The following is a 14,249-nucleotide window of genomic DNA, read 5'->3' as shown; positions in this document are numbered from 1 at the left end:
AACAAAGAGTAGCCCCCGCTCACCACAACTAGAGAAAGCCCACATGCAGCAATGAAGACCCAAAGCAGCCAAAAATAAATAAATAACATAAATAAATTTAAAAAAAAAAAAAGAAGAAGAAGATGCGGTACATATACACAATGGAATATTACTCAGCCATAAAGAGGAACGAAATTGGGTCACTTGTAGAGACGTGGATGGACCTAGAGACTGTCATACAGAGTGAAGTAAGTCAGAAAGAGAAAAACAAATATCATATATTAATGCATATATGTGGAATCTAGAAAAATGGTACAGATGAACAAGTTTGCAAGGCAGAAATAGAGACACAGATGTAGAGAACAAATGTATGGACACCAAGGGGGGAAAGCGGGGGATGGGGGGGTGGTGGTGGTGGTGGGATGAATTGGGAGGTTGGGATTGACATATATACACTAATATGTATAAAATAGATAACTAATAAGAACATGCTGTATAAAAAAATAAAAAATAAAAATAAAAAAGTAAAAATAAGAAACTAAGCTTTACCAGCAAAAAAAAAAAAAAGTAGTCAAGGAATGTACCTTTAACCTTTGTTAAATCACTATAACCTACATTCAAAATCAATTTTAAAATATCTAGAATCTTAAAGAAATACTGGCAGCAGTGTTTATAATAAATGATAATCCCTATATCATCAGAGAAATTTTATAATATGAATTGTTCACTTAACTTTAACTGCTACAGGTTTTGGCAGACAGTAAAATTAAATGGTGGATGATCACCAGAATATATTATACTTTCTAAGATACTGCTGGGTTACTAATACATTTCAGGAGAAGAAACTTATTCCCAGGTCCTTAGCCTGCTGTGTGGGATTGTTAAGCAGTAATGCTTTCTTTTGTAATTGACAAAAGAGGAAGTTGTAAATTACCATGAGCTAGAAAATTCAAATATGTGAAATGAAAATATATGTCAGCAGAAATCAGCATGGGCACATGGTAGGAAAGAATTTCCACATGCCTAAAATCTCTTTGGCTTTTCTTGAACTACATCCTTACTGAGCTGGGTAAACAGAACTCCTGATCAATGTTTCCAGAGACTCTTTTATTCCACTTGTTCTACTCCCAGCATTGTTATCCCAACTGTGGCTATCATTTAAAATATACTTCCTTTCTTCAGTCAAACAATCCTTTCTTCCTTCACTGAAGATCTTGAGATATCCACTAAGTTTATAGTATTCCCCAAGTTTACAGTTTTCACCAAGAGGTGAAATAATCTTTAACTCACCCAATCATGATAAACGACTTACATATGGACTTTACGTGAAAATATTCACATCTATTAATAAAGCTTATAGATAACACTGTCATTTGAAAATATTGGCCTTCTGATAGTGTAAATGCAACACTGCCTTCTTTTGGCAGTAGATACCTACTGTTCATCTTAGAAATGCTTAATCCTTCACTTACTACACTTACTCTTGTCTTGGAAACTTGGCAATATCATCATGGCTATTGCAACCACCCTCATCCAAGCAGGACTACATCTGAGGAATCCCAGAAAAATGAACATGAAGGACAGCTGGGAACGAGAGGCTGGGAATGAAATGGCTAAAACTATTGCCAATTAAGCTCTGCTATCTACACCAATTACTTAACACCAAAGGAAATGCAGTCTGATTCATACATTCAACTTCACATGGTTTATGCTCTCCCCAAAGCCAGAAGAAAGAAAATCTGAGAGATGCCCCACCTCAGTTTATTTTCTAGACTCAGTGACCTTGAACCTCAAATATAGTTTTTCAGGTGTGTATGTAAAAGTTTTACCAGCTCACATCAATAACTGTATAACCAGACTTTCCAGGCCACATATAACGATCTCTAAAAAAGTAAAATTAACCTGTCTTTACAACTGAGGACTATTAATACATGAAATGTATTACTTGTAATGACTGGAGTTATTTCATTAGTTTCATAAATCGGACTTTCAAGATGGAGAAGAAGGAAGGAGATTCCTACCAGATATTAGCTACCTTTTAAAAACATAGACTATGTTACAGTTTATAAAACATTTCACAGTAATTCTATTATAAAGAGACAATTGTTGGATTACCCAGGTGATAAAAGGCTATTCCAGAGCTTCCTAACAGCTGTTAGGAAGGGTGTGTTTTAGAGGGTTACTGGGGTGTTGAGATATTGACGCCCATAGCCCTCAGAAGGGCTGGGAAAGAACTAAGGCTGTGTATGACCCCAGAGCCTCTGATCCTCTCTGGCCTTGAATAGCCACTTCTCTTTTCCCAGTGGCTGTGCAAACACTATGATTTTAGAAGGCACTAGTCTCCTCTGTTACAAAGAATGTCTAGTACTTAGTAAATCTTAAAATGAATGAAGTCAAAGTCCCCATCCCTTTAGGTTTAAAATAAAATGATATAGTTTGGTACAGTATTACTGTAGTTGAACAATAATAGGATTACAGGCCTATTAATTTTTTGTCATTATTGTCGTTAAAGAAAGAAAAAAAGAAGAAACCCCTGAATGATCCATTTTTCTACTTTTCACAAGACTTCATAGACACCTGTATGTTTACCTTGCCACTATCTTGGTAATAGAATCACATTCACAACGTATATTCTAAGGCACATCATCCCTGAAACACTTAGATTTAAAGTGGTGTCATAATATCTCATTTAATAAAACCACCAGGCATAAAGCATGCTTTTATGCTTATTTTTAAAATTTCATAAACCATCTGAAAGAAATGGGTTTGGAAACAAGCTGCTGAAAGGCCGTGCTCCTGTTTGGGTGATATGGATGGAAGCATTTCCATTGTTCCAACATAGACGATGACCAACCAAATTGGAAAATCAGTACTCAATTTCCCTTCTCCGGGTCCTTTCACTCCCTTTTTGAGGCTACTCCTCTCCTGCTCCTTACCACCCCCATCTCACTTTGCTCACAGACTCCAAAGCCCTTCTGCGCCAAGAAATCTGCCAGTATGAGAATCTAACTGAGGCAGAATGTTGTCTCCATAGGAGCTCAAAAGTCAATACTTGCGGCTCACCTCCATGCTGATCATCAAGGCGTGGGCATGTGATTTAAATTCTGCTAACATGATGCATCTGCTCAGGAAGTTGAATTCAGGGAGAGTGAGGCAAAAGCAGGGACTGGCTTTGAATTTATTTCTGTGGTGGAAGTATCTGGAATGTCGTGGCAAATGAAAGTAGCATCTGTAGGGTCCAGTGTCATAATGTTATGATGCCAATAATGGCCTTAGATGTTCACTGAGGTCTGGAATGGCAGTTCATACAAATGCTCCTTGGGAATGACCAACCGGTTCTTATATTCAGCAACCCTTGCAGTCTGTCTGTTTTCTCTTCTTGTTGTCTAGCCTTCCTGTGCATGTGTGTTGGTTTATAGTCAGATTCTGTTGTTTGCAATCTAGAGCTGAAACTGGGACTTCATGCCTAAACCACTTACATTAAGTTATTTTACTTCCTACCTATTCCTACCATATAAAGGCCCATAAAATAAATCTGAATTAGTTTTTTACAGAGAGTATGTAAAAGTAAGATTAGAAAGAAAGGTGTGGCCTATTTCTCTTACCAGATAATGTCTTCTTTGGCTGGAGAACATGCATCTGAGGCTGGTAATAGGAGATCTAGAGTTAAAGAAGATACCAGAGCTCTACAATATCTTTGCATGGTGAATAGCCACACAGCATGTTCAAATTCTCCACTTCCTTTCCCAATGATCCCTTCCTTTTAACCCATGCCATTTCAGCTCATCTATTTTTCATCTATCCATTTAGCATCAGCTTCACAGTTCCATATTTTACATTTTCCAGATTTGGGAATGTATCAGCCCCTCTTTATGATTCTCTGAAATCCACCCGTAAGCCCTCTATACCATTTCCTTCCTTGACAATAAAATTTCTACCAATGTGTCAGAACGTATTCCTTTTATTAATAAGGATATTACTAACAGTGGCTTTTTAGATTATTCCATGTACCTTTCTTAGGATCTAACTATGTCAAAAATGTCAAAAAAAGGCTTTGCATTACCCAGTACACATAGGAGATTTCAGTTTTTATGGCACTTTTTATCTGACAAGTTTATATTTCCAATAACTTAAAATGTCAAGATAAGTAAGTACCCTCAGCCTGCTCACTAGATCTGGGTCCTATTCAAATCCAGGTCTCTTTGGACAAAAAAACAGGTTTTCCACTCAGAAGCTCTAGAAGCTTCTTTCTTCAATTCACAATGTTAGTTCAAAGTTAGAAGCTTCTTTCTTCAATTCACAATGTTAGTTCAAAGTCCCAAACTTCTGCAGCAACAGAAGTACTTCTAAGGCCAGGGGATCTTACTCTTCTTTAAAGAGGCTAAATTGTCATTTAACTTTTGATTTTGGCATCACCAACAAGAAGACACTGGTTATCCACAGGCTGGCCAAGTGATATGCAGATAGAAGTGGTTTATTAATGCTCTCTGACTGTGTTAAAGGGTGTCAGATTAGGGCTGAAGCCAAAAGTAAGAAAGTGCATAATCCCAGAGGCCTGTCTCAGACTGCTACCAGGGGAAGGAAGTTTGCCAGCATATGTTTCTGAATTTGAAGGCACGGCTGCTACCCTTTAGAGGGATTTGCTGGAACCATTAGTGAAAATAGGTTTAGTGGGATCTTTCAAGAGATGCAGTTCAAGGATGGTTCTTGGAAGTAATTGTGTATACAAAAGTCATGATCGCTTGTTCAAAAGCTTGCTAAAGAACCTTTTAAGAATCTGACCTGAAGTTCTCTGAAAATGGCTAATATCTGACTCTGGACAGTAATGAATCACTTCCCTGATCTTTTCTCTGCCCCAGCCTTTGACATAGTCTACTGCTCTTGAGTTTTGTTTTTTTGTTTTTGTTTTTTTTCCCCACAAATTGAGATGATAACTTGCCCTCTTGCTTAACTATAGGAGAATGTGTCACAGTATAATCTTACAATGAATTTTAAATTTAAAATTGGGAGAAGGACTTGAGTACTCCTACAATGCATAAAATGCTAATGGGAACTATGAAAATAAATAAAGTGTGGTATCTACCTTTAAGTACGTTACAATCTAGTGGGAGAAACTTGTATGTAAATGGCTGATTATGATACAAGGCAAAGTGAAATAAGCATTAACTAGAGGATAAGCTCATCCATGGTAACACAGGTAATGGAGCAATTAATTCTAACTGAAAGGGAATCAGAAGCTCCTTTGTAAAGGTGGTGGCATTTGAGAAAGTTGTAAAGAATAATTATAATTGTAGAGGGCCAGTAGAGAAGAAAAGGTGTTTCACTGCTGGAATAAAATTAGCATAAGCATATAGGTTCAATTCAAGAGTTGTTTTGTTCTGTTTCATTTTAATCTAGCACACACAAGACATTATGGTAGGCTTTGGAAGAGATGCAAAGAGAAATGATACGAGTTCTCTTTTCTCCTATAACTTAACTTCTGTTTTGAAAGAAAAGTCATTTCTATATAAATATACGTGAAGAGTTCATCAGTAACATATAGTTGCCTGGAACAATGTACCTGAGTGGCAAGTCCTTTAAAATCTACAGCACAGGAGACCAAGAAGAGCTCACTATTTCCAGAGAGAGTAAAAAAAAGGTTTCTAGAGGACACGGGGGTATGCGCTGTTTCTTGAAAGGTGGATAAAATTTGATGTGATAAATAAGGCGCAAGGGTATTCAAAATGACAGGTACAGCATGGACAAGACCTAAAGGCAGAAATGATCCTGGCATGCCCATGTGATTGGGAAAGCATCAACTTAGATGGAGTAGAAGGTGCCTTTTGGCCCATTCTAGGAAGAAAAAAACAGAAATTCACGTTTAGGTGAATTCAAACGCCTGCAAAGTTCAGGTAGGTATATTAAGTGAGCAAAGCAGACTGGGCATATAATGAGAGGTAATAAAGGAGACTATGGCCCAGTCTCAACCAAAGGAAAGACACTACTAAGCTCCAGCCATTTTCGTTTCCATGGTAAACTCTGCTCTAGTGTTGCCAGACCCTCCAATTTGTTACGATAGGCCATTAATCTGGATATATATATATGTATGTATGTGTGTATATGTATATATATTCATATATATAATTAGAAAGTAATTCTTATAATAAAACATAAAACTTTGTTGGTCAAAACTCTACTGGACACATAAGAATTCTCTGAGTCACAATGAATCACGTCCAGTATGTGGACCACTGAGTTTCAACTTCTGCTGGACTGTAGTGGGCAAAGACTGCTGGAACTAAAGCTTCTGTTTTATATCCTATAGCCATTTAAGATTATAAACAGAGATGCAACATAAGGACAGTAGCTAAAAAATGTTTTAATTAGGCTACAAAAATGCAGGCTATTTGTATATGAAAACTATTAAATGAAGGAAATTGATCGGAATTACTGACTGCTATTAAAGTTTTTAAGAGTACTTGATGAATGACACTTTATTTGCCATCACTACCAGTTGCCAATGTTGGAGGCCACCAGGATGTCTTGGTCAGGTTCATTTGTGTGCTTGTTGTGTTTTGGTCCATGAGCCTAGCTGACTTTGAAACCAGGTGGAGTTTGAGTGTTTGCAAAAGATGCTTTGGGTTCTGCTGATTTCTGAATTGATAGAATTCATAAATCACTCACAAAAAATATTATGTGTGTCCACTCTTGGTTTAGGTTTTCTCCCAGCCTAGTGTGAAAAAACTGAAATTGATGTTAGGTATACAACTTCTAAGCCTTCACATTGCAATCCAGAAGGCTTGCTTTTAACAAAAAAGCTAATATTTTCTCTACCCTATCGGGAATTCCTGACAGGTAGAGGAGCTTAGTAACAGGGAAGAATTGGGTGGAATAAAATTTTCTCATGGAGATTACAATACTCCGCCTCAGTCTGAATGAAATGCAGCATTCCAGATGTTGCCTACATTCCACTGAAAACCAGCTGGTTGATTTTATGAACAATGCAAATCCTGTAATGTAACAGGGCTTCTCTAAGTGCTGATAAAACACTTAGAAGATCAACAAATCTTGAAAATGTGCTAACGAGCCACAAAGTCTGATTAAAAGCAAAGGTGCAATGTTCCAGAAACATTCTTTGTGATTTAGATAAGTATGACTTAGGTTTCATCATTGATGACAGTACTTTAAAGGCAAATTGTGCAAAGATAAGAAAGTCTCATTAATGAGAACAATTCACAATAGCTCCTTATTGAGTTATTTTCAGGAAAAAGGGTTAAGACCTGAGGACTGCATAAAAGGAAAAGAAAGAAAGAGAAAAACAGGCCACATATACAGACCATTCACTTGCTAAAATATGAACTATTAAGGCTTCATAACATAAAACATGACATTTTGAATTATTTAATTTGACGATTATTTATAAATAATAAGTCCAAGTTATGAGCAGATATGAACAAAGATGAACATCTTCTGTTACTTAATTGTGGAGGATAGAATAGTTGGAAGTATTTTTCATAGACAATATCTCTATGGGAGAGAAAATGCTCATATATTTCAGCTTTGGTTAAGATCAAACTGATCAAATTAGCATTTTCATCTAATTTATTGCTCAGAATTCCCTTTAGTGAGGCACGCTTTTGATAAATTTCAAGAAAAGCTGTTTGGAGCAAAGTTTGAAATTAGACATAAAAAACCCAAAATGAGAAGATTTTAAGATAAGCCAAAAAGTATCTAAAAAACTAAAACAACAAAATTGGAAAGTCATAAACTATACTGTTATATTACTAATAAGATGTGACTTATACAGAATAACCCAGGATTATTCCATATTTATTGTATTTGTATTTGGGGTACAGGACATAATTTACCTGGAGAATTTCAATTAAAGTTACATACAAGTAATTAGAGGAAAAAGGATTTCTCTCTCTTCTGATTGAATGATAATGTAGCCTTATTGGTTAGTTATCTTGTAAGGTCATCATAAATCATACAGGTATTGACAAAATTGTAATTAAATGTGTAAATAACTTTGTTTCATTTTTATTTTCTGATTTCAGATTATAAGAATTGATTGTGAACGGAGTGTTCCCACAACACATTTCACATTCTGGACACTTCAAAATTTCACCTCCACTTCTTTGCATATGAAGTCCAGATATGGGCACTATACTATAGAGAATAAAACTATAAACTTAGTACCTCATACAGACATGGTGACTATAAGAGTGTGTTCACAAGACATTACCAATACGATTACAAAACTGAGACAGAAGCAAGATATAGGTACCATTTTGGTAGACTTTAGTCAGTTCCCTATAGGGCATTTTTCACCGGCTAAAAGGAGAACCACCGATGCCTTCTTCTTTTTACTTACAATTCTATTCCCGAAGGTAGAAAAAAATCAGAGAACTCTGTACTTGATTTTGACCAACAAGAAAGGACCAGTTAAATTTAGTTTAGGGAAGAGATGCTGAACTACTCTAACACAATTATCTCCTTAAGCAAGTAAATGTATCGTCGCACCTCACTGATAAAGCAACTACCCTGTACCCTATTCGTGACACCAGTGACTTTTGAGGAGTTAGTATAGAAATATCATATCAAGAGTTGCAAATACACCTCCTTCATCTTTCCTTACTATATCTTAAGCATTTCACTGTTTTAGAAATATTTTTAAAGAGATACTGAGAAAACTATGCGCCAAGATTCATTAATGAGTTCTGTATCAACATTCTAGGAAAAGAGAAACACTAATCATCAGTTCTCTACAAAACTTGCCAAGCCTACCTTGTGGTATAGCTCTTCAGAACTATTTCCTAATGAAGGCTATTCAACTGTTGATCAGCTTATCTTTGTTAATTTCAAGGAGCAGCTTCCTCTCCCCACAAATCACCCATCTCCATCCCTTCTACCCCTTTCACAAAACAAATATGTACATCCAAATTTAATACGCCCCATGCATAACATGAACAATTCTCTAGGTAGGATCAATGATTTAAGTATGTAATTTCAAATATTTTAGGGATCATGGGTCCACTGTCACCCTCCTCTTACGAAGTAATTAATAAGAAAAATTCAACCTGCGGTTTTCACAGATCACAAAGGCTTTTCACAAGAAAAACTACTGCCATGATGACTTCTAAAAATGGTTGGTTGCCCTTATTCAAACTGTATCCACTGTTTCTGAATTCATATGAATTTAAATGCTTCTTCGAATTTTCTGTAAGTGTCTTGGAGAAATGTTAATAACAGTGCTAAAATAAGAATACCATTTTAATGTGTGATTCAAAAACTAAGCATTTATTAGCTGATTTCAGAAAATATTAAGTTCAGTGCTGCAACCAAAACAAAATCCTGGTTCCATATTTCTTAAGTAATCAAAGATTATGTGAAAGAACAAAATGGTGTTTTGCAAACAGATTGCAAAAGAAGGTAGAAAGCATTTCTCTGGAAACATAGGACAAGTTTGCTCTGTTTAAGCAGTGTAAACAAAAACCTGGGGGCTACCAATCAGACAGCTAAAAGAGGGCTTGGAAACTATTACATACTTATCACATCTGGCCTAATTATATCTCCTAACAACTCTAGCATTAATAAACATTCATAAGTGGCTAAAGGCCTGTGGGTAATTTATATAATGCATATATTTATAAAAGCCTTTTTTCTCCAGTGAATATATTTACTTCCCAGAGATAAATTTCAAATCACACAACCACAGGATGCAAGCCCTTATCAGAGCAATCTATTTCAAAACAACCCACACAGACTGAGATCTTCTTTCCATATGTATGAATATTTGGTAGTTATATAGATGCAAATGTCAGGAAGAGAACAGCTGTTATTGGGGACAGAGACTTACCAGTACTTGTCAGGAAGTTAACATTTCTCATCACACCTTCTGTGTAAGCTCCTGGCTCGTAACTGTCCATTTCACCTGTGACAATGTGAGCGACTCTTGCAGCCCGTCCTCTGATAGCACCTGCAGCTCGATCTAAATTATCAGCATCCTGGTCTCTCAAGGCTATGATACATTTGTTGACATCTTCTAGGATATGGCTCTCTGTAAGTAAACAGGTCAAATTAGTTTTGTGGTTTGTTTTTTTTTTTAAATCACACAAATCTAGCATACTATAATTCATGTTAATTTCTGGTTGCGGATAATGTGCACATTGGGAATAAAAGACATTGACAACTAAGAAGAAAAAATACAGATGTGACTTTGCTTATACCTTTTTTAATAGCTCATCTTGTAAAATAAAAATTTTGCATTTTTATCAGCAAATTTTATAGATTGCATCTTATTTTAGATTCTAGTTCCAGCAGATTAGATTTTAGATTTGAGTGACTTACAGACGGAAATTAAGGAAAGATTCTAGATTAAAACAAAAATAAAATGTATAATGATGGAATACTTAATCCTGATTAAGCACAATACTATGCAGATTATGAAACTCTTAAAAAAATCACCTGCTCTAAATATATAGAAAAATATAACTATGGTGTTCCATTCAACTAATGTTCACTGATGTACGATATTTAACACGATTACAGAAATATTATAAATTAGCAAATGATGAAAACGGTGAAATATATAATTTTATATTGTAAAGCAATAACCTCACTACATCTGTGAAAAGACTTATATATAAAAAAGGGCTTTACAAAGATTGATTGACTTGAAGTAAATGAATCCCAGAGAAATTTGCTCACCCTGAAGACTATCTCCAGACCTCTTTCTCTCCTTCCTTCTTTGCATGATTAGGGCATGAAGACAGCTGGGAGTTATTAGTATAGCACAACAATGTTTTCTTTTTCTATAAAATGATTAATACTCCCAGAATAAAACGAATGAGTGGAGCTGAGTAAATATGTAGCATATCAACAAGCATGGGCAATGATATTTCTAAGAAATTAAAAGAATACTAAAGAAATGGTTTCTATTTTTACTAAATGAATCCCCACCCCAAATCTTTAAAGACTCTATTACTTCAAAACACACAGAGAAAACAACTACAACAAAAAGGCCTCAGTAATTCCAGAACATATTGTTAACTTCTCCTTCCCCCTCCCCTTCTCCCTCTCTCTCTCCCTCTCCCTGGATTTGCTGACTTTCTGCAGGTAAGCTACACAAGACAGGTATTCATAAAGCTATTTCCTTGCAGAGTCACACCTTCCTCTTATTGTGCAGAGCATAAAATCCAAACTGTCAAAGAATATGGTCGTTGGTGAACTTCTTAGACCTGATGTCTACTATTCCTCTGCATGTACCTCATGCTTTAGTTATATCTATTTTACAATTTTCCAAATCTGCAATGTTTCTTCATGCCTCTGTGCCTGTGGGCATATTAGAACCTTGACCTAGACTGTTCTTTTGGGTTCCTGGACCCAATGTCAACGTGTGTGTGTGTGTGTGTGTGTGTGTGTGTGGAGGCTTCCCCACACCAACAAGCAACTCTCTGTACACCAACTGGGTGGCCTGTAATTCAACTCAATTCTGACACCATCTACCTGGAGATAGCATCAGATTCCACAGGTTAAGGGTTTAGTCCCACAAGACTGCCCCTTCCCACCCCCCTACAGACACCAGTCAAAAGCCTAGATCGTTATCTGTGCTTCTGCTACAATTTGAAGGTTCCCCCCTTCTGGACTTCAGTCGCCGGTCCAACTTCAGGTTGTTACATATATTTCTGACCAACTAGCTATAAATCAGAGGTTCCCACAACCTCCTTTTTAGGTTTGATTATTTTGCTTAGAGTAGCTCACAGAACTCAGAGAACCATTTTACTTACTAGATTTAACTTTTATAACTCAGGACCAGCCAGATGGAAGAGATGCAGAGGGTAAGGTATGGGGAAAGGCCCAGAGCTCCATGCCCTCTCCAGGCATGCCACTTTCCCCAAATCTCCATGTGCTCATCAACCTAGAAGCTCTCCAAAACCCATCCTTTTGGGATTTTATGGAGGCTTCATTACATAGGCATGATTGATTAAATCACTGGCCATTGGCAATTGATTCAGCCTCCAGCCCCTCTACCCTTCCCAGAGGTAAAGGGGTGGAACTAAAAGTTCTAATCACATGGTTGGTTGCCCTGTCAACCAGCCCCCATCCTTGGGTGGGGCGGGGGTGGTCCCAAAGTCACCTCATTAACATACAAAAGACAGCTTTATGGCCCTCATCACTCAGTATATTCCAAGGGTTTTAGGAGCTCTGTGCCAGAAACAGGAAAAGAACAAAGATATACCTCTTATTCTAAATCACAATATCATAACTGCCAATCCCCTCTGGTCTGCTTGCTCAACTCCTACTATTCTTTTTTTTTTTTTTTTGGCCATGCCTCATGGCTTGCACCATCTTAGTTCCCCTACCAGGGACCAAAACCGTACCCCCTGCAGTGGAAGGGCAAAGTCCTAACCACTGGACCACCAGGGAATTCCTTACTATTCTTTTAAGACACTAGTTAAATGCCCTGCCTCAGGAAATCCATGCTGACCTAGAACAAGGCAAACTTTGTTCCAAGTTGTTTGGGGTTCACATAAAATGGTTTATATGTTTTCATTAGAGCTTCTTTCTGTGTTTTAGTGATATGCTAATGAAACTATCTCTCTAGTAGACTAACAAATATATGTGAGTGCAGGAATTTTATCTTATTCCTTGAGGTATCTAGACTTTGGTACAGTGCATAGCACCTGTTAAGTTAACAAGAATGTTTGTTGAATGAATGAATGAAGTCTTCTTGTAAGATGCACCTGGGAACAGTACATTATTTTGTCTAAATCCTAAATCATGGGTTATGAACATTGGTAGACACATTTCTGTAGCATTAAAATTAGTCAATTTAAGCCATATTAAGGACAGTAAGTTCATTTGCATGAAAAAGACTAAGTACTGAAAACCTTCATTATAAATTCACTGGAGTTTTAACCTAATTTGTAGCATTCAGTTATGAATGTGTCATTAAGGCCTGTAATAAATCCAGGCACAGTCCCGTCTCAACAGAAAGCACATGTGTATCATCACCATCATGTTTCCCTTGGAACTGAAGTGCAAGTATAAATGTGGAAGGCATAATAATGATCAGTTTTTTAAAAATCCACAGATGTGCCCTTTAATGACACATTAAGAAGCTGTTATTTTCCAAGTAGGTTGGTAAGTTTTTTTAAAAGCAAACACAATATATATGTATTCAATGCATGTTTAATCTGTATTCACTAAAGGTGCTTAATTTTAGATTGCAGAGCTGTTTTTCTCAGTTCTGTGAAAGTGAAAAGATATTTAGGAAAGAAAAAACATTGTTCATTTTTGGAAAATTAATTATCTAATAAACTCAGTAATTTCTGTTCAATTAAAGGTGAAATTATAGCTGTCACAAACTATTTTTTCCTATGAATTTTGCACTGGAAAAAATACAAAAAAATATTCACTAACAATGAATGTTCACTTCTTTAAAACAATGATATATATGCTTCACAATTTATTTTATTACTTTAAGTGGAGAATAAAAAATACAGTAAGAATTTTTCTGGTTCTTTTTTGCTTGGCCTTATAGAAGTTTGTGTGGTTATTGCTTTAGATTGTGCAACACAATCAGAAGCCCTGGTGTTAATTATGTTGAAGAACCATAGAGGTAAGGTCAGATATAGAAATAAAAATCTTACATGAAAATATACAATATAAAATAAAATAAGGAAAATAAATGACAAGAAGCCTATACCCAGAGTTTATCTGAAGCAGCTATATTAAGAAGGTTGGAGATGATGGCTAAATGATCTTTTGAATTACTAAGATTAAATATAGCGCAGAAGCATTAGGAAAGGGTTGCAAGATTTCCATTATTGTGACACTTCCCCATTATTCTGAATGTTTCCCAAAATGCCAGCAACAATTATTTGCATGAAATTCTAAACAGAGTGCCAGAAAAAGAAAAAAAAAAATTGGGCACCTCCCATATACACAGTAACTAAACATTAAGCTAATGTCTTAAAAACAAGTATTTCTTTATTTCAGGTGAACTTAAGTAGTTAAAAAGGCCTTCATGATAGCTTGAGTTTTTATGTCTAGGTATATAACTCCACACCTCTAGGAAAGAAATAAAACACCAAATACTTTGTATAAAACTTTCTACTGACGTATCTCTTAAGTCTTCGCTGATGGAATGAGTTTACTTGTTAGACGCAGAAAAAATCATTAGGAGCTTTACCTCCAATTTATTTTTTTTCTCACTACACATGTACTTGGATTTAACAATTACATAATTTTTACAATGAGGTTTAAAAGAAAGAAAATACGTTATT

At 36.1% G+C, this 14,249-nt stretch overlaps 1 protein-coding gene across 1 annotated transcript in view; it reads right to left on the bottom strand.

The window, feature by feature from the left end:
* CTNNA3 (catenin alpha 3) overlaps positions 1-14,249 on the bottom strand; it is a 1,729,751-nt gene that overhangs the window by 397,123 nt on the left and 1,318,379 nt on the right. Inside the window, 1 exon segment of the mRNA XM_036828186.1 lies at positions 9,818-10,018. Within this exon segment, the coding sequence (XP_036684081.1) occupies positions 9,818-10,018 (201 nt within the window).

Source organism: Balaenoptera musculus, chromosome 16, assembly GCF_009873245.2.
Source record: "Balaenoptera musculus isolate JJ_BM4_2016_0621 chromosome 16, mBalMus1.pri.v3, whole genome shotgun sequence".
Lineage (NCBI taxonomy): Eukaryota > Metazoa > Chordata > Mammalia > Artiodactyla > Balaenopteridae > Balaenoptera > Balaenoptera musculus.
Note: the sequence above shows the minus strand (reverse complement) of the source record. Positions and strands in the feature narration are given on the sequence as shown.